Source organism: Ammospiza nelsoni, chromosome 1 (assembly GCF_027579445.1).
Source record: "Ammospiza nelsoni isolate bAmmNel1 chromosome 1, bAmmNel1.pri, whole genome shotgun sequence".
Taxonomy (NCBI): domain Eukaryota; kingdom Metazoa; phylum Chordata; class Aves; order Passeriformes; family Passerellidae; genus Ammospiza; species Ammospiza nelsoni.
The window spans coordinates 40,068,864-40,090,043 of NC_080633.1; the positions used below are offsets into that span (position 1 = coordinate 40,068,864).

Below are 21,180 nucleotides of genomic sequence, written 5' to 3' on the forward strand. Positions count from 1 at the left end.
TCAATTAATGCTTTACACCATGTTCCTTTCAAATAAGTGTTTTTAAAAGAGAACATCTGTAATTGGATCTGCTTACTTACTGTAGTCATAGTGGAAACTGTACTCAGTGGTAAGATATTTCATAAAATCTGAGTGATAGAAAACATCTTCAGCCAAGTGATTGTTTGGAATATGTGTTTATAACTAACTCTCTGTTGCAAGTGAAGAACCCCATGAATTGCATCTCTTCAGACCACACAGGTTGTACAGTCTTGTGTAACATAAAGAGGAAATAAAAATGTGCATCTATAGGATTTAAGCATTATGCTGCAAAGCCTAGAATTACCTCTGTCTTAAGTTCTGCTGCTTTTGAGTATTTTCTTCTTGAACTGTAGTTCTTTCAGCTGTTCTATTTAACTGGATTGGAAGTAATCATGGAATGGCTGAGGCTGGAAAGAATCTGTGGTGATTGTTTGGTCCACTGCCATGCTCAAGCATGTTGCTCAGTGCTGTGTCCACCAGACTTGGATGGAGATGCCACAACCTCTCTCAGTAACCTGTTCCAGGTGTGACCACCCTCACAGTAGGAAGAGGGGAAAAAAGAAAAAGAAATTATTTTCTCACTTTCAGATGGAGCTCCCTGTACTTCAATTTGTGTCCATTGACTCCTGTCCCTTTGCTGCACACAACTGGGAAGAGTCTGTCTTCATTATTGTCTCCCATCAGTTGTTTATACATACTGATGAGACCTGCCCTGAGCCTTCTCCAAGCTGAACAGTCCTTGGAATCTCAGCCTCTCATACACCACATCTTCCAGTTCTTTTATCACCTTTGTGGCCTTTGCTGACTTGTTCCAGTCCATGTTTTGCACATACCAGGAAGCCCAGGACTAACACAGCTCTGTGCAGGTGTCTCACCGGGGCTGAGTGGAGGGGGAGGAGCATCCTTAACCTGCTGGCGATGCCCTTTCTAAAGCAGCCCATGATGCTGTTACCCACCTTTCTGTGAGGGCACACACTTTGTGTCTGTCAGGACCCTGATGCTGCTCTCTGCAAGCCTGCTTTCCAGCTGATCAGGCCCCAGCATGTAGTGATGCATGGAGTTAACCAGACCCAGGTGCAGAACTTGGAATTCACCTTTGTTGAGCTGCATGAGGTTCCTGCCAGCATGTTCTCCAGCCAGTCCAGGTCCTTCTGGATGGCAGCACACCCTCCCGGTGCATCAGCTGCTCCTCCCTGGTTTTATTATCAGCCGACTTGCTGGAGATTCTCTCCCACCCTCCAAGCTGGTTGTGAAAATGTTAAATGATGCTGGTCTCAGTACTGACCCCTGGAGTACTCCACTTGTGATGGGCCTCTTGCTGGACTTCATGCTGCTGTGCACAGCCTTTTTGAGCCAAGCAGTTAAGCCAGTGTTCTCTCCACCTCACCATTGCCGTGTTTAGTCTGTACTTCATCAGTGTATCAGTGTGTTACGGGAGACAGCATCAAAAGCTCTGGTGAAGTCAAGATAGATTAACATCCACTACTCTCTCATCTCAGCAGGCATCTCATTGCAGAAAACTATCAGGTTGGTCAGATGTGATTTCTGCCTTCATAAATCTATGCTGACTATTCCCAGTCATTTAATTTTACTCCATATGTTAAGGTAATTGTTCCCAGATTTATTTGCTGATCACCTCCCCAGGGTTGGAGGTGAAACTGACCTGCCTGTAGTTTATGGGATCCTCTTTCTTGAAAATAGGAGTGGCTTTCATGCAGTCCTCAAGAAATTCATCTGATCCCTATGATCTTCAAAAGATGGTTTAAAGTAGCCTCCTGTAAATTTCAGTCAGCTCCCTCAGCACTCATGCATGCATCTCCCTGGATCCATGGACTTGTGTATGTCCAATGTGGTTAAATGTCCCTTCACTGGGTCCTCTTCTGCTGACAACAAGCCTTTATGGCTCCAGATTTTCTCACTGGTTGCAGGGCCCTGGGTTTTCTGAGAATAGAATATTGAAGGAAGAAGTACCTTTTCAATTGACAGCCTTTTTCCTAGTAGTCTGTCTTTCCAGAGACAGAGATTCACTTAATGTTCTTTAGACACAAACCAGTCCTGTGCAGAGTGCGTGTATTAAAAAAATTTAGAGTCTGTTGATAGACCTGTATTTAAATTAAGCTAATAATGTCTTTCCATGATTACACTAAGAAAGAACTCTGCACAAAGCAGAATGAATCTACCAAAAAGGTGATAGTTTTTTCTGTGTGCTTCTTTCCTGTGTTGGCTTGGCTGAGTGCTGACTGTGCAGAGATGTGTAACAGGAGTGACGACAGACAGTGCAGCCATTTCAGAGGTGGTTTTCATGTGTCAGAACAACAAGGGGAATTAGTCTCCAGTTACATTCATGTTGCCATCGAGAGCTGTCGTATGTGCCTGAGCAAGGTTGTTTTAAGCTTGCAGGGGTGTAACAGTCCCAATCTACAAGTGTTTATGTGCAGTTGTCAAATGGGGAGAAAGAAAGAGGGAAAAAAAAAGTAAAAAAAAGTAAAGCTTTTATTTCCAGCTCAGCAGGAACCTGACAGCTCCTGAGTTCAGTGGGACCAGAAAATGCTGCTTCTTGGGTGAAGCCATCAGCCTGAGGCAGGATTTTGGCTCCTGCCTTCCTCTGAGCTCCAAGCCTGGCAGCAGTCTGGGCTAAGGGGTGCAAAGCACAGATCACTCCTTGGCTGCTGAGCATGTGTCACTGATGGGGAGCAGAGGCTGGTCAGCCCTGCTCTCCAGAGAGACATGGGGCATCCACACTGAATGGAGTGAGAGCTGAGTAGCCACTCGTCCTCAGCAGTGTTCGTTTACCTTTCCAGCACGACTCCACCAGATTTAAGTTCATCATAACTTTTTAAAAGCCTTTCCCTTTCTTAGATTCCAGAAACAGCCAGTGACTCTCAGAGGGTTGCATAGCACTTAGGACTCAGCCTAGCAGTACATGGAGATCTGCCAGGCTTGCTCCTTCTCCTGCATGGAAGCAAGAATGGCTGTGCATGGGAACTGTGGCACTGCCTCAAAATTAGTGGGAGGCTGGAAGTGTTGCAGTAATTATTCCCAAGAGTAGCTGTACCAACTTCTGGGCTGCTTTCTGCTGGCACTGCTACATAAAAAAAGGTTGTTTATTTTCCTCAGCATATCTGCTGCTGTCATCACATCTTGTGAAGTCACAATTGCAATGTGTGTGTCTGTTCATGGTAGACTGTTCATAACATAGCCCACATCAGATGTCTCCTGTGAAAACACATTGCAGGAGCTCACCACCACCATCTGAACTTCTGCTTCAGATCATTGCTCAGCTGATGAGTGTGAGCCCAGCCAAGCAGCATTCAGTGGGGCCACCTTGTTCACCTTTTCATAAAGAGCTGCAACCTTTAGTGTACCAAAGAAGCACCTTCTCTTTGTTTTGAAAAGAGCTGACTGAAAGCTCCAGAAGGAGGAACTGATAAAGTACCATATTTTTAGAAAGACAGAAAAATGCCAGCGTGGTTTAAATTTTGTATTTTAGTTGAAGTTTTTCATGTTGTATAATGTTTTTAATTTTTCCAAATGTTTTTAAAATTAATATTTAATAAAGAAAACATGTATGTTCCAGTAGCACTACATATCCATTAAATTTTTAGTAGCAGTATTAATATGGATGCTATGAAAAATGCAGCAAAAATAAAAAACTACTTAATGAAAGAATGCCACTCTGTAGGAAAAGATATTAAATTTTTTTCCCCCTTCATTAAACTTCAGGCCATGTTTTACTGAGTAAAGGCAGGATGTAGCATTTTGCCTGGGAAATACTTGGGTAACTTTAAATAAAATGTATACTAACAAGTTATAAATGGAGTCTTTTTTTCTCTCATTTTACGACTAAAATTTATTCTAAGAGAAGCCTAGCTATTTATTTTGTTGTTAATAAATTATTGCCTTACTAAGGCAGATGTTAAAGTCATTGATGGAGAACTAATAATTCATTCCTAATGGAGCTTTTGTACAGCCTTGAAAGTAACTTTATAATAAGAAATGATGATATGGTGGGTTAGTATGGTAGATGAACTTGGAAGACTCCTCCTGGATTGATGGTTGACTTGCCCACTCTTCCCTGTTTGCAGAGGTATTTGCCAAGTACATTTTTATGTGCAACTTGAAAGAATTCTGGAGGGGTTATTTGCAAAATGACAGTTTTTTGGTGGAAAGAGAAAGGAGAGGTTGAATATATTAATCAAAAGGAAAGCAGACCCATCATAGGAGCTTTTTGGGGCTGTTGAGGCTCATTCCCCAAGGAGCCACAGGCCTGCCAGCCTGCAGGCTCCTTGCTTGCCGTGGTGCAGCCATGTGGTGGCTGGTAGCACACACTGATAGCATAGCTGTGGCTGTCTCCCTTTCATGTTCTGGGGACACTTTTGAGCACAGAGCACTGTGAGAGCCCTGGTTCAATAACGTGTGGCTGTTAGCACTGTGAACACCCTGCTGCTGCTCACATGTCATGGATCAGTGTGAAGATGGGTTGACAGCACTATATTGGCTGGGGTTTAACACTGGGCTGTTCCTTGGGCTAGCAATGGTTTTAAATGTAGGATTGCAAGGATGGGCTCTCCTTGCAGCTGGAAGAGATGGAAGATTTGTCATTTTCTGAAAGCATCCTTTTGGGGTGCATGCAAACTGTTGTTGGACCTGAATGAGTGACACTGGCGCCTCTTCATTACAGAAGCTTAATCTGTTTTGCTGTGCTTGAGCTAGTCTGTTATCCTCACTGTCCAGTGGGGAAGGGCAGGATGGAACTGGAGGATATCTTTGCCAGACTGAAAGCAAGATGGGAAGCCATCAGGAGTGCAGCTGTGCTCAGATCTGAACCAGCTTATGAAGACGGCTGCATGTTGCTTCAGCACTGTGGCACTGCATCTATGGCAACTAAGGAAAGAAGAATGAGTAAGATAATGTTTCTTGTGATGGGAAGCACAAGGAAAAAGATTTGAAAATGCTGCTCTCAAGTGATACAGTTTAGTTTACTTGTTGTTGTGGTGTTCTTCATAGTACATAACCCAGGACTCAACAGTGTTTTTTAGGCCATTTGGACTTTTTTGTATGTCCTGGACTCCTGACTTGTATTGAGATGTGGTAGTTGAGTGCCTAAGAGGTAAAGGTGCCTTTGAAAAAAGGAGGGCAGTTAATAGGGTCCTTTTCATTATTGACTCATTGTGAAGGTGTGTAAATATGGGCAAAACTGTTTTTTCCACCATACCAGTGTATCTCTCTTTATTGTATTAGTCAATAGAATGGTGCTGCTGCTGGGCTATTTCATGGTTTGTCATATAGCTCCCAGAAAGATGGTATAATTTATAGAACTTGTTAAGGCTTGGCAGTTTCACTGGGCTCCAGGCTGTAAGGAGTTCACCCGTGGGCTTGTGAGCCATTGTGGTCTCTCATGTGAAACTCCCACATCTGGCTTCCTCCCTTCATGGTGCTAGCACAGGCCTGAGATTCACTTCTGGTTCTCTTTACTCTTCACTATTCCTGCAATTCCACAGGCTTTTCTGTCAGCCTTAAACTTTCCTGTAGGTACCACAATTCTTCTAGCCTCTATCTTTTTGTCCTTGAATTAGTAGTCCTCTCAGTGAGACAAAGACTTCTCTTTGTAGCTGGGCCATCTCTGTAAGAGTCGTTGAATTGTAATATTTGCTTCTGACAGAGGAAAAAAAAATGGGTGAGTTGCTTTGAACACACATGCTTTTATTTGGGCCAAACAAAAGAGCAAACCAAAGAAACAAACAAAAAAGAGACAAGTGACAAATAAACAGATGAAAATGTGTTAATTTCAGAAGAATATCCATTATTTATTTGCTTTGCCATTATATTTCATTGTTTCTCCATTACATTTTTTTTAAGAAATTGTTTCAGGAGAGGAAATAGAAGTCTCATTTTACCAACCAGTGCCCAGACCATTTTGGGAGAGTGTAACACATGGGATGCTTACTGGCAGATAAAGCCACCATCATAGTTGTGCTGAACACATCTCACTGAGAGTAGCTGTTGCTTCAGGAGCTCGAGGAGAAGCAGGCGAAAAGGAGGGTGTGTGTGTGCCATGTGCCAGGCACAGATTCCCCCTGCTTTGATTTGATTTTTATACATCTTACTAGAAAGGAGTGGGTCAGTGACTGGGCAGGGATCGCAGGTGACACGCTGGGGCTTGGCATACCCAGGAAAACCTGAGGCCACTTGGACTCCTGTACTGAGTGAAGAAATTCAGCTTTATGGCTCTCCTGGAGTCTGACTGAAATAAGACTGGTAGTAAACAACTTATGGGCTAATAGCAGGGTGCCTTAACGTGCAGGTGGTTTAGAACAGAAGTGAGTGCCTTTAAGCATTGTTTTATGGCATTGTGGATTTCAGACTGAAAAATGGCCACAAGCTTTATTACTTCAATATTAACACTTTTTCATTACTCTGTCCCTCCCCCCTCCTGCAAACTGCTGCATTCATCCATTATAGTGACTCTTGTTTCCCCCTCACCTGGCGTTTTTCACAGCGTGGGGGACGTGGGTGGCAGGAGGGACAGCTGAGGACATCACGGACCTCGTCTGTTGCCGAGTGCAGCCAAAGCCCAGGCTGCTGCCAGATAACCTGTTGAGGTACCTTGCAGAGCCCTCAGTGATGACAGCATCCCTCCTGCCATTTCTGCTGGTTTCCAGTGACCTGCAAGGGGACTGCACCTCTTGGGAGACCTTTTTAGGTTTTTCCATCCTCCCTCCTGCTCCTTGATGGCAGGGGCTTTGCAGTGCAGATGTTGCTATCCATCCTTTCCCAACCCTTGCAATCAGCTGTTTTCACTGCACTTGCCACTGAGGGCTGTGTGCCAGGATGTTATAAAATTGGGGAACGAGCTGCCATGATTCATGGGATCAAATGTGGAGAAATGGTGTTAAAAAGTTTTTTTAAAAATCCTATTCTTATATTCACTTTCCCATTCCAAGCGTGTCAAGTTAAGTTTATCTCAGTGCCAGTGCCAACAGTAACCAGAGTTAAATTAGCCTTCCTGTTTGCTCTGCTTGGGTTTCACTTTTCAACAAGCCTTAGTAAAATAAATTGTGCCCCACATGTCTTTAAATTTCATTATCATGACCTAACTTAATTTGCTATAAATTATTTCTACCTGAGTTTCTTCAACTGTGAACTTGCAGCCTCGAGTGTCTTGGTTATTGGATCATTGCCCAGCTAATCAAGATTTTTTTTTTCCTTCACAACTCCTGCTTTTTGTATCACCTAGGTCTGCCAAAGTCAACTTGGCGGTATAACCTCAGAGGGGACACGCAAAGAGCTGATACATTCTTGTCTTTAAATTAAGGGTTTTATTGAACCAAGTTTCTGTTGTGCTCTAGTGCTGCTGATAAAGACCTCTTTTCCTTTAGTGAAAATGTGACCTTAAGGGTTTTTTCTCTTCTTGGAGGTAGCCATTGCAACACTTCATTTTGGCTCTTCCTTTCTTTTGTTTTCTCCTTGGGAAAAACGACTAACTGGAAGATTTCTGCACACTCAGTGTCAAGCAGCTGTGCCTTGCTTTTGTTTTTTGCACAGCTAGGCTCCATGTCTAATAAAGGCTGGTGCTTATTTCCACTGAGAAAAGCAGATTTATTTTTTTTTAGAGCTGTTCCTTTCATTTAGCAGTTGGTGATAACTTTTATTTCAGTGTGGTGAATGTTGAAGGCTCTCTTGCCCCTTACCAAGCTGATGAGCTGCAAACAGGCTAAAGGTTTTTGCTGAGTAAGGGTCAGAGAACCAACCCTTAAAGGATTTCAGCCTGCAACCTCAAGTTGTAATAATGACTTGCTATCATTATATGTCCTCAGAAGAGAAACTTAATACAGCAAGTTTTATTATGACTTTGGAGAAGTCCTACTACATGGTTAAAAAAAATAAAAATTACCTGACTTCCTGAGAAGCCTTGGGGATGCCCAAGAGCACTTATTTCAAAATGAAAACATGCTGATTGTTGCTTAGATGTAACACATGTAATTTGAACCATTACTTAATGGCAGCTGAGGGCCTGATGTAACTCACCAGCAGATTAAAAAATAGCCAGTTTGTTTAACTTTTATTTGAAGAAAGTGGTAACATAGAGCTCTTGATGATGAACAGTGGAACATTATCTTCCAGTATAGCCCTTCTTTTGAAAACAAACACTCTTGCTTGGTGTCTGGATCCTGGTGGAGCAGATATGTCTGCTGGAGTAGTTTAACTCTTATGGTGATTGTTGATACAGGGTGCTGCAAGATCAGTGGGCACAAAAGGTATTGCCCTGAGCACACAGAAGTCTTCTCAGTTCAGACATGCTTCAGTCTGACCTAAATTTTTGGGCTCAATGTGAGGTTTACTGGTAAAACGACACGTCATGTGGTAGGCAGGGAGTCAGATTAGATGATCTAATGGCTCCATCTGGCCTTAAATTCTTAATTAGGGAAGTGCTGCCAGTGCAAGATGGCATTGAAGGTTTACACTGTTAGATTTTGCTTTCTTGGGAGATCCTTACCTATAGCAGGGCTGCAGAAGTTGTACTTGGGCTAGTTTTTTCCATAGCTTCTAATGGTAGTAGCACCCAGCAGAGCTAAAAGCGAGTCCTGATGAGAACCTGGTAGTCTTGCTTTCATGAAAGTACAAAATCCCTTTGTCTGACTATTCCAAATTACCACATGCTGAGCTTTTAGAGTTATAATGATACCTAAATATGGAGGGAAAATCTATTATTAGGACAGGAAAAAAAAAGGGTAAGTTTCCCTGGCAAGCTAATGAAAAAGAAATTACAGTTATTGGAAGCTATTCATGGATTAAAATATTAGAAGTGGGGATGTGGTTTTTGGGTGGATGGTTTGATACAGTAGGTTATACTTTACTTGACACCTTTGGTGCAGAAATGGAAGTGTGATGTTGTAGATGTGCTCTTGGCTCTCCAGCTATGCAAATGGCAGTGTGCAGTTGTAATAACCATTGGCACAGCAAAACCAGCATCACTATCAGCCACTTTCTTTGGCAAGGTCAAATGGCTTGCAGCTCAGTGTGTCACTTGATTGTAGGTTATTTGAATGTCTTTTAAAGTTGCTTAATTGCTTATTGATCTCATAATTATTCCAAACTTGCTGTCTCTTTTGCTGTTTTCTGAATTATATTGTTAAATAACAATTTTGATTTCATTAGGAGAAGCTTGTGGTTTTGAGTATTCACTCTTAAGTTTAGAGCTTTTAATTGGAACTTTCAAACTTGATTGGTTTCTTTTATATGCTGGTACACATTTTATTTTTCTTGCATTTTTCTAAATGAGTTACTCTACTTCTGCATGCTTCTTTAAGGTCCTGTTAATATACAGGTAGCATATTTCAAAGCACAAGGAGCTGAATTAATAACTGCTGAGGTACTATATTTTAACTGCTGCCCCCTTTTGCTAATTTATCTTGTGGGGTTTTTTTTCTCCCCTTTAAAATTTTTTCAGGGTAATTGCTCTGGAAGTATGTTCTTTTTCTTGCTAGTCTCATCTTGTGTATTACTATTATTCAAGTTGCTTTATTTTAGTAATAGCTTCTGCTGGCTTCTTTCCTTTCAAATTCTTTGTGCCATGAATTATTGTTCTGTGTTTGTGTCACTGGAAAGAGTGACAAGAAGAGAAGAGTGCAGGAAGAGAAGCAGCCTTGCCTTCCTGGGTTTTAACGCAGCAGGGTAATCTAGACACAGTAAAAGCAAGAGTTTGTGAAAGTGGGTGCTGAAGTGTCACTGTGGCACTTCCTCTGCTCGCATCTGTATTTCCTGTTGAGCTGTCTCAACCAAGAAGTGGTTTCACCTGTGGTGACCCATTGTCCTGGGAAGCTGCTCTGTGACAGAGGGTCAGCTGGGAAAAGCAGCTTTCAGCCATTCTTTGCTTTGTTCTCCTTCTCCCTGTTGTGCTTTGGAGTGTGCAGCACCTCTTGCAGCATTCCCTGGTGCCCAGGTGTTTGCTGCCAGCAGCTGTCCTGCTGTCCTGCTGCTGCTTTGGGCACTGATGGCAGCTTTGCAGAGCCACCAGTGTGTCCCTCGCTGAGCAGTCCCCTCAGGTCAGCGCGCTCATTTCTGCCTTGCTGACTTCATTATCAGCACCGCCTCCCCACCCTAATTAAAACCTCTGTCTTCTACTAAGTTGCAGGAGCATTTGGGTGAACCTCAAATGAGCCCAAAGATCATGGTACACAGAACCAAATAAACACCCTTAAAAGAGGAAGAAGGGTCTCTAGGTGGTCTGAATCTTGCTTGTCTTTGCAATAGCCTTAGTTCCTTAAAGGCCTGTCAGTTTCTGATAACACAGTTTTGTTAGCAGGGATTAGATTTGCACTTTGCAAAAATAGAATGAGGTCTTCAACTAGGCAAGGACACCATCTGCAGTCACCAGATGCAGTTATCCAGATTAAATTGCAAGACTTGCCACTGATTATGCTGGTAATCATTGAGGTAATCAGTGTAATTATCTTGAGATCAAGACAAGATTTTCTCTGATCTGATAGATTCTGCCTAATTAAGATGAAGGAGGATCCATCATTAGCTACTGGAAAGAGTATGGCTCCAACTGGGCACTTGTCTGTTTCACTTTGATCATGTTATTTTATAATATGGGAGAAAAATAAATCGGCAAATATTGTGAAATTGACATCTCATGATGAAAGCATTTTCCATTGGGTTGTATCAGATTTCTTGAAAACCTACAGCATTCCTTATTCATGAAAGGCTCCTAGGTATTCTCCTCATAACCAGACTTTAGAAAGGACTTTAGTCTGGATCTCTTTACCCAAGGAAGATGAAGCATTTCCACTTCATGTTATTTTAAGCTTTCAGAGTACATTTTTTCCTGCTATGGATCATGTGGAGGATTGACTCAGCTGCAACTGGAAAGGATTTTCTTGCCAAATAGAATGGTTGTTGATGTTTTCTCAGAAAATGTGACTGAGACTTGGTAGAATATAATCCCAAAGTCTGATGCACACTAATAATCTAGAAAAAAGTTATGAGGCTTTGGAGAGCTCTTCACAAGTAGTCGTTTATGTGTGTTGGAGCATTTTCCTTTAGCATCTGTAATGTGGTTTTTCATGTTCTTATATAGTGGTAAAAATCTTTTTGCAGATGTGTTTGCTGAGTAGTAACTGGCATATCTTGATCTTTGTTCATTTCTTCTATAGGTTGTCAAGACAATTTCTTCTGAATGTAGTGATAAATTATGTTAAAGATTATCATGTATCTTACATCTTGTGCCTTTCATTTTTAACTTGGTTTATGTTGCAACTACATATGCAGTGTAAGTCTATGTAACTTTTTTTTTTCAAATGGCATAGGTGTGCACGCAAAATGCTGTTTATATTTCCCATCAGGGTATAGCTCAGGGAAGGGACAGAAGCTGTCTGTAGTCTATGTCAGGAGATAACAAAGAGAAATAGGCAGCACTGAATACCTTCTAAAAAGCAGGTGATTCAGTCTTTGTTAAGGCTCAAAAGAACAAGGTCTAACAGCATCCCCAGCAGCTGTTTCTTTAATTTCCAGCAAGTTACCAAATTTCATTCCAAGAAATGTGTTGCCACAGAAGACTTCCAAGAGCAAAGCTTCATAGGACATGATTGGTAATATTTTTTCTGTCATCAATCTGTCATTATATCTGCTAAGTTTCACACAATTATTTATCAGCTGAGAGTTGCAAAATAGTTCCTGACTTGATGTGAAAAGGAAAAAAAGTCAAATGCATTTTTGAACATGAACCCAACCCATCAGTCTTAAAGTGCTGATTCATTTGCCCACACAGTATAATTAAGATGTTAATCTGTAATAAGGAGTGATACATTCAGTGATCTCACAATCAGAAAGTAATTATAGCTTAAAATGTTCATTTGGCTCTCCTCAACCATTTTATTACTCTGTGACAGGTAAGGGAAGGCATTCACAGCTTAGGATCTATAAACCTTTACCTACAAGCTTTGCTTCTACAACTGGAAAAGGTTTGCAGTTATATATAGATGCCTGTACTGGATGTTTTTGGGAAAATGTCGATTGGCATTCTGAGTCCTGTCCTAGGGGAGAATATTTCAGTTTGAGTACATTTGGTGTTTCATTAGATAATGAATCCATTATGTAGTTTAAGTTCAGGCTCACACTGATTAATCATGACATTTCAATTATTCATAGAACCAGTGATCTTTTGCACCCCTTTTTTCCTACCTCATTTGACATTGGCTTCTATTAATTTCTCTTTTTACTGCTTTAGGATTTTTCATCTTGCCATATTCTGAAATCCTGAAACTCTTCCTCTGCTGGAGACTTTCATCTGGGAATTGAAATGACCTGGCATCTTGCAAGCAGGTCATGGCACCTCTCTGGTTTGGTGCTTCATAGCATCTTAGCTGCCTTCAAGGTGGCTGAGTTGTGGAGCAGCCAGGCCTCCACATTTGAGGGGTGACAGGGAGAGATGTGTGAAAGAGATTCACAGATTGTCCTGGGAGTCCAAACCAGGTTCTTGTTTGATCTGCTGAATGGAATTTCTCCATGTTGTCCTGGAGCCATGGAGAGGGTTGAGTTGCCTGACTCACAGTCCCTCTGTGCAGCTAGTGAGATTGTCCTTGGTCCTGGTGTGCTAACAGCACAGAGGTGGCATTGTTTTAAAGGATTGGATTGTTTGGAGGAATTCGCTTGGTACCCATGCAATGTGATGTTTTATAGTGCACAGACAGCACAGAAGTCAGAAGTGGCTGCTGCATTCCCCTTTGGGTCCTACTGCTCCTGTCCAGCTCCAGCTCACAAATGTGATCACTTTTCAGCCCAGTGCCCATTCAGTCAGTCAGTCACTCACATTGCCATGGTGTAGTTTCATCGTATGTCCATAGATGTGTAAAAAAACTCCTGCAACTTTTTATTTTTACATCTTGTGTTTTGAAAATTTGTGGGCTGATTCAGCCTGCAGGTGTTGGTGGAACCAGGCAGGATTTGATGGAGGTTTTTCCCCAATGGGCACAGACTCTGCTGGCCTCCAGAGGCACAGATCCCTCAAACCTGGTGCACAAAACAGCCCAGTGTGCAGCTTACTGGGAGGTCTGTGTTCACCAGGAGTATAAGATTCATTAAGCATAGGAGGCATATAGATAGTTCTTTCTCCAAATATCTTTTCTGTTTTAACTCTTCCTAAATATGCCATTAGCAATTGTTTGGGAGTAGTGGTGGCAAATCTCTTTCTTTGGGTTCAGATAAAATTGTCCTGTCCTTAGTCCTCTAGCTAACTGGACTTTTCAGGCTGGAAAATCACCTGTTAATTTTAGCCTATAATATCCATTTTATGGCTGTCTTGTCAATACTAATGGCAAAGTAATATTTTACTTTGCAGATGTAGTAGTATATGGCTTTTTATGACAGTGGGGGAAAAAAGAGGAGTACAAAGTCATCAACCACAGCTCTGTGGATGGGGGATAGCAGGGTGGGGAGTGTGTGTTTTATAAGAAGCAGACTGGCATTACAGGAAGCAGAACTCATGGGAAGCAATGTATTAGAAAGGGACATATTTTCTATTTCAATGGTTAATTTGCTAAACCCGATGTAACCCAAAAATATTCAATATGGTAAAGTTAAGACCTGTTTTAACTTTTTAAATAGAAAACTAGATTTATCAATGAGCATCTTTTCTATAAACCAACATAGTTGATGTCTTAAAGGAGGGAAAAAAGTTATAATAATGTCAGGTCTTTCAAAACTATAAAGCATCTCAGTGATTTTCTGGAAGTTAAAATAATGATCTTTCTCAGTGCTCCATTTAATGGATTTTTAGTTATAAAATTTTAATATTTATTCAAAGTGCAAGTTTGCTTTAAAGATATCTAAAAAAAGATCCCTGTAGGAGTCTCATTTCCTGGACTTTTCTAATTTTGTATCAAAATTCCGATGCTGGCACGCAAGAAAGTTGTTACACTGAAGGGTAGGACTTTACTTAGACCAGGCTTGAAAAATTGAGCTGTTTTTGAGGGATCTCCTGAGGGCTTACTGGGAGTTGAGAGCTTCTTTTGAAGACAGTAGAACTGCCCATAGAAATTGGAGCTGTCTCTAGGTTCATATGTGAGTTGTATGGGCTGTACGAGAGGAGGATGGGAGGCACCCTGATAGGTGCCGTGCATTTCTGATGTGGGGGGCCTGCAGTCGTTTGTGGGGATACCTTCAGTATTAACTGAGAACACAGTGATCCCAGGGATTGTGGAGCCTGCAGTGCCATTGGGGATCCATTTTCAAATGAGGGCTTCTCTGGGTAGTAGTATGCCTAAAGTTAGCAGCAAGTTAGTTAGTCACTTAAGCTTTACAGCTGTATATCCTTAGAAGCATGGTAAGCCTAGGCAGGTGAATTGTGCATCAGTTCCCGTGATCCACCTTCTTAAGAAGCTGGATTGTACATAATTTTTTTCCAGTTTTTCTGGTGGTTGAAAAGTGACAGACCAGACAGATTGAGTATACTCATGATGCAGCCAACAGCTCACCCCCTGTGGTTGATCCGTTGGCTTCTTCCTTTTCCCTGTTCTGATCCTGCCTGCTCGTTTGAGCACATCAGCTACAATCAAAAGAAATTCCTTTTTGGAGGAAAAAAGGAGCCTTCAGTAACCTTAAGTACAAGCTGTGTGTGCAGTTGCTGAGCATTAGTAGTTAACTGTGACCCCTTTGACATTGCTGGAGTTACAGATGCAATCTTTTTCATCAGTGAGTCCGGCTTTGAAGAGAGAACAGAGAGCTGCTGCTCTGACAAACGGGCAAAACAAGTGAGGATGCTGTGTGTGAGTCTGGGGGCTCTTGTGTTGGAATATACCTGTGTGATCCTGTTCTACAGACCTAATTTGTGGCCCTCATTATGTGATTTACGACAGGAATCTTCCCATAAAAACATCTATATTAAATACATTAGGTCATGGTTTTGTCATTATGTGTGAGGTCTTGCTTGATGAAGAGCTGTCAGGAGAAGGATAATTGTCTTGATTTTTCCTCAAAAAAAATGTTTGGGAGTTTACCTGACGCTGTCTGAGAATTCAGGCGAAATTCCAAGTTGAAGTATTGTCCTACTGGAACAACTTAAACAAAGATATTTTACTGTCACAGGTTATTTTTGTAGTGCTAGGAAGTAATTTTTGAAGGACCCTACTAAAATGTAGATACACAATGCCTGGAGAAGCCATCTGCTGAACAAATGGGAGTAAATCCCTCTCTTGCATCTGAAAGATAGAAATTTGCAGGTAGAGTGTCATCAACAAATGGCACCACTGATTTCACCTGAGGGCTTGGGTAGTTGTGTGTGTTCAACATACTGTAGGCAGAATACCTCTCAAGGTTGGTTGTAGTCTCTGCTTTTGAGTCCTCTGAGAGCAGTGCCTGACACTCAAGTGCAAGGATTTGGTATCTCTGGTCCATTCTCTCCTGTGGAGGCAGGGGGTGTGAGAGTACTTGGGTGATGACCAAAGCTGCCATGTGGACTCTGAAATCAGTCTCAACACTGCAGTAGAAACTCCTTCCCCTACTCAGACATATTGAACTAAACATATATGATGGGGTGTCTTTTTCTGCATCTTTTGTCGTCTTAGTATTGCCCTAATCATAAAAACATCTCAGCCTGTGTCATTTTTTGGCTGTTCTGTGTGATGGTTATAGGATTTCCTATCCTCCTAAGTCTTTCTTTGAAGACAAACCAGGATAAATTAATATTGCAGGCAGTCTTGTCCTGGACTTTCTGTGTGACTTTCTTGAGTCTGTGAAGCCTTTTCCATGTCAGTAGTTGGAGGCACCAGTGCTTCCTCACATCAGTGGTTCTTGTGGGGAGAAGTTATTGTTCAATTAGACAATTTAGTAGTGTTGCATTCAGGAGCTGAGATACAGTCTCTGCACCTTGTTTGTAGTAAAGACAAACACTTGCAAGTACCTGACGCCTGAAGCTCAGTAGAAATCTCACTATGTATTAAAAGCAGTGTGTTTTCCCTGAGGATTTCAGGATTTGTACATTTTCCTACATTGTTGGATGTAGGCATTGAGTAAATGGTCTTGGGGGAACTTGAGAAGAGGGAGCCTTGGAAACCTTTAAATTGCAAGACTGTAAAGAGCTCTTCTGTGCAATCTTTTGTCTGTAGTATTATTCCCCTGCAATATTTGACTTGGTGTAAGGCATTCTATGTTTGTACTTGTATTTTAGAAATGTGCACAAAAAGCTTTTTTATACCACAGTGCTGCAAGTGCTCCTGGTATTGCTGTCATTTCCCTGTGCCTTCCTTCACTTTTTAATTTCTTTTTTTCTTTTTGCTTTATTTGCAGATTTATAATTAATTCACATATTTATTTTAATTCTGTGTCTTTCATCCCTTTGTCTGTAGTCATTACTGTGTCTTCTGGTATATCTCTATTGTGTTTGTTCCAACTTTGACACCTTCTTTATTTATTGTGTTCCAAGCAAGAGGAAATTAGATACTGCTCAAGAAGCCACAGATCTTCATACTGGCATTAGAAATATGTGAATTCTAGTTTTCTTTTCTTTTCTTGCAGTCACTATAAGTAAAGAAGGTTCTTGCTCTAAGTTTATTGTTTAAAACAAACCTCAGATATCCCTTCGATCACATATTCTGAAGCAAACAAAGCTCTGTTTATCCTGACTGATGTTCAGTCCCATTGTGTTTCTTCTGGTTAATTTACTGGGAATTTGCTGAGCTTTGTTCTTATTGAGACAAGTTTTGTTGAGTGGGTTGTTAATTGCAGGTTTAAACTTGTATTTGCTCTATTTAGCAACTTAAAACATTGCGAGTTCTTCCCTCTCTATATTAATTTACTTAGTTAGGCCTTTGGAAGAGGCACTGCTTCATTAAACACTATCCTGTTTAGTCTGTAATGACTCTACTTCTTTCTCTAAACACATTAATGCATTAAATAGATTAATTTATCTTCAGTGGGATCAGGATGTTCTACAAAGGGGATTGGGGTCTCTGATACATGGTCTTTGGTGATGTAGCAGTGCTGTGGAGGACTCAGCAGTCAACGCTGTATTTCCAGGTTGACTGGGTTTTTTTAGCCTGTAATGAAGCAAATTTGATATTCATTTGTCACACTCTGATGAGAACAGTATCATTTTTGTAATTCTATAAAATGAAACACCCGAGACTACTTCAGGTCTTTGCTCTTTCCCCCCAGTCCCTTCCTGCAGTAGAGCTCCAGTGCCACTGATGGGAAGCCACTGAGTACAAGCAGTAGGTGATGAGATGATGCTCCTTCTGTGGTGATGAGCTGGACCACTCATCTACTCTTCTGGTGCAGGAGCACAGTAGTGAGACACATGAACATGGAGGGAGAAGAAAATAGGTGCTGTTTTTGCAGGGGACAGGCTGTCCTGCCACAGCACCCAGGGCTGCTGGAGGGAGCAGCAGATTGCCAGTTCTGAGTGCCAGGGGGAGCAGCTGCCAGCTCCAGCTTGGCCTCCGAACGGGCTGCACATTTTAGCAAATACTTAGCGCTTTTGGGCAGGCTGGGAAAAAACAACTTCTGGAGCTTATCCCCTCCTATAGCAGATTTCTGTCTGGTCTGAAGAGCAGGCACTGCAGTGACCAAAGAACCAAAGGGAGAAATGGGAAGGATGCACCCACCGCAACAGGGTTCTTTCATGTAAACCCTGTTTTTTCCACAGAGGTCGTGAAGGATTTCATTGACTTGGGAGGTTCTGCCTCACCTCTCTTTCCTCAAAGGGAACTTTTCATGCTCTGCTTAGTTCCCTTCTAAGCAGTTTCACATTTCCAGGGTTAACTTCACAATTTCTCATTTGGAACAACTACATTTCTTTTCAATTTTAGAGTAGAAGTTTTATGGAATCCAAGTGCAAGCTTTCTGTTTAGGTTCTTGGGCAATCACTGATTTGAACAATAGGTAAGTTGAAGATTAGTGGTGACACTCCAGTAGTTGCAGTGAGAGTATGCTGAGCTTGTGTGAGCATTCCCAAGCCATGGAGTAATCACAAGTAATGTACATGCTGTTAAGATTGGTTTGGGTTGTTTTATTTTTCTTTTCCTGTGGGGTTACTGGCATACTGAGCCTCAGCAGAAAGGGTTAAATAGAACTTGAGCTATGAGTTTGAAATTATGCTTGACACATCCGATCCACATTACTGCAATGTGTCAGTAACTGCAGTTGGTATGTCAGTTCTGCAAGTAAAAAAGTGATTGCAATGCAATTTCTCCTTTTTCATGTAAAATCACACATATCCTCCGTGCAGGGATTTTCTTGTTCAGTGGGCTACAGTGTGGACTTGGAAAAAAACATAATTCATTTATATGTAAATACAACCTGAAGGCTACACATATCTGAGCTTCTACAAAGACAGAGAGCATGTACATGAAAACAAATGGACCTGTTGTTTTAAATTCATAGTTTACCATAATAGGGGTGGTGGTGGGGAGAAAGGGTTGTCTTTGAAACCATATAGGTCAGCATTTCAGACTTCTGTATTTGTATTCCAATTAAAGGAGAAAATGGAAAAGCTTCTGGATGTTTACTATTTTAAATCCAGCTTGAGGGGGGAGAAACAGAAACAGTATTTTTCATATGTCCTATTAGCAAATCACATGCCATGAATAAGATATTTTAGTGTTTGGCTCGTATATAGGTTTTGTGAGTTTTATTTGTTTTGGAGGTGGGGTATGTGAGTTTTTTGCAATTGTTCCATTTCTTTTTGTTACATGAAAAGAAAATTTTCAAAAAAACTGGAGGTAGAAATTGTGTTTGTGGCTCTCACCAAATGCTGGGAGATACAAGGAATCCAGCATTCTAAAGCGAAAGAGAAGGAGGGGGAGACAAACAAGGAGGTGGCAGGTGATTGTGGTGTTTTGTAGCAGCATTTGCTGTACCTGATTTTTGTTCCTTGATATAGTAAAAATATTTCCTTGCTGAAGTACTTGGATTTGGACTTAAAATAGCATAAATAATTTTGAGATAAGTTCACATTAACCACCACAGATTCCTCACTTAACCCGTCACTGTTGCTGGAGATACAAGTATTAGCTCCTATCGATGCATCTTCTACTTCAGCAAGGGAAAAAGCAGTTTAGTTTTATAGCTGTTTTAGAAGAGTCTGTGATAAAAGCAAACCAGTGCTTTCTCTAATAAGTATTAAAGACCAAACCCATGCAATTTGTAGTAAGTGTACTCTATCCTCTTAAAAATGTCCTGGGGATTTATGCACTAAACTCAGATTAATGCTAATAGGAGTTACTTAAGATAATAAATAATTTCTTTAGCGTGGCATTTCCCTTTACCATCTTTTTATTTCTATTTTTTTTAATGAAAACAAAGTTAGAATTTGAGTTTGTGGTATCAAAAACCTTTTTTCCCTCTTCTCTGTAGGCATGCTTCTAAGAAGGGTATTGACCATGAGGAAGCCCATGTGCTGGTAACCAGTGTTTGCTAATCCTGCCGAAGAAAATGAAGCTACGTTTCAGCTTTGCCGATCCTTTTCCCACCCTGTCGGCTGAATGAGAAATGGTCGTGTGATTATGCTGACAGCCCAGCATGCATTTGGTAGACCTGTGGTTAACTCGTTCCCTCTCCATGTGTCTGCTCTTACAAAGTTTTGTCCTCATGATACTGTGCTTTCATTCTGCCAGTATGTGCCCAAAAGGCTGCCTCTGTTCCCACTCCGGAGGTCTGAACGTCAGCTGTAGCAATGCAAACCTCAAGGAGATACCCAGAGATCTTCCTTCAGAAACAGTCTTACTTTATTTGGACTCCAATCAGATAACATCTATCCCCAACGAAATTTTTAAGGACTTGCACCAATTGAGAGTACTCAATTTATCAAAAAACGGGATTGAGTTTATCGATGAACATGCCTTTAAAGGGGTGGCAGAAACCTTGCAGACTCTGGATTTGTCCGACAACCGGATTAAAAGCGTGCACAAAAACGCTTTCAACAACCTGAAGGCCAGGGCCAGAATTGCCAACAACCCCTGGCACTGTGACTGCACGCTGCAGCAGGTGCTGCGGAGCATGGCCTCCAACTACGAGACGGCCAACAACGTCATCTGCAAGACTTCTGTGCTGGACGAGCACGCGGGGAGGCCCTTCCTCAACGCTGCCAACGACGCCGACCTCTGCAACATCCCTAAAAAGACTACTGACTACGCCATGCTGGTCACCATGTTTGGCTGGTTCACCATGGTGATCTCCTACGTGGTTTATTACGTGCGACAGAACCAGGAGGATGCAAGGAGGCACCTGGAGTACTTGAAATCCCTGCCAAGCAGGCAAAAGAAACCAGATGAAGCCGATGACATTAGCACTGTGGTATAGTATTCTGAATACAATGACTGCCTTTGTGATGGAAACTAGAGTCGGATGACGCTAAAACCAGAGGTTTACTTCTAACGTTCATTGTAAACATTAAAACTTTTGGGGCTTTTTTTTTTCCTGTTTAACTGAATTACGCCACTGTTGAGCTTTCTAACAGAAAGTTTTGTCCAGGTGGTAAACTTCAATTATTTCTCTGGTAGTATCCTAAAGCAAGTGAATTAATATGTAAACATTAGTTTAGACCCATTCCACTATTTAATAATGAAATTTATTTTTTTAATTTAAAAACCAAATAAAAGCTTAAATTTGAACCATGTAAAGCAGAGTAATTTATTGATCAGAAACCTGTCCAGTGCCAGAGCACTTTTGGCTTGTTCAGTGCCCGTGAGGTAGAGGAGAGGAGTGATGATGAAGTTGGCTGTGAGAGGTACAGGATTGGAGAGTCGCCAAAGGGCACACCCCACCCATGGGTGCAAGGTGAGCAGCTGGTGAATGGTGGCCCATTTTGTGGGCTGCCTGCCACAGCCCACAAAAAAGGGGAAGGGGGCACAGTGTGGGCAGAGCAGAGTGCCCAGACTCTGAGTGTAAGGGTCTGATGCTTGCTTAACCTCTCAGAGGGCATTTTGGCAGTGCTGGGGAGGAGGCAACCTGGAGGAGCTGCACCTCAGGACATCAAAGAGAGGTAAGCCAGGGGCATGTGATGGTTTTTGTCTTACACTCTCTTACTGCCTTGCATGAGCTCCAGGCATGACCTCTGCACTGGGGAGTACAGCAATAAGGCAACAGCAAGCTTAATATGCTGGTCCAACTAGAGTATCACCAGTGATAATTAAAAAAAAAAAAATCTGGTGGGTTTAAGCT

The 21,180-nt window shown here is 41.7% G+C and overlaps 1 protein-coding gene across 3 annotated transcripts in view; it reads left to right on the plus strand.

Moving 5' to 3' along the window:
- LRRC3B (leucine rich repeat containing 3B) overlaps window positions 1–20,625 on the plus strand; it is a 44,263-nt gene extending 23,638 nt beyond the window's left edge. For all 3 annotated transcript variants that reach the window (XM_059479630.1, XM_059479621.1, XM_059479638.1), the window contains exon 2: window positions 19,375–20,625. In XM_059479630.1, the coding sequence (XP_059335613.1) occupies window positions 19,540–20,319 (780 nt within the window). In that variant the 5' untranslated portion in view covers window positions 19,375–19,539 and the 3' untranslated portion in view covers window positions 20,320–20,625. The remainder of the gene's footprint in view (window positions 1–19,374) is intronic.
- Window positions 20,626–21,180: the final 555 nt, after the last annotated feature.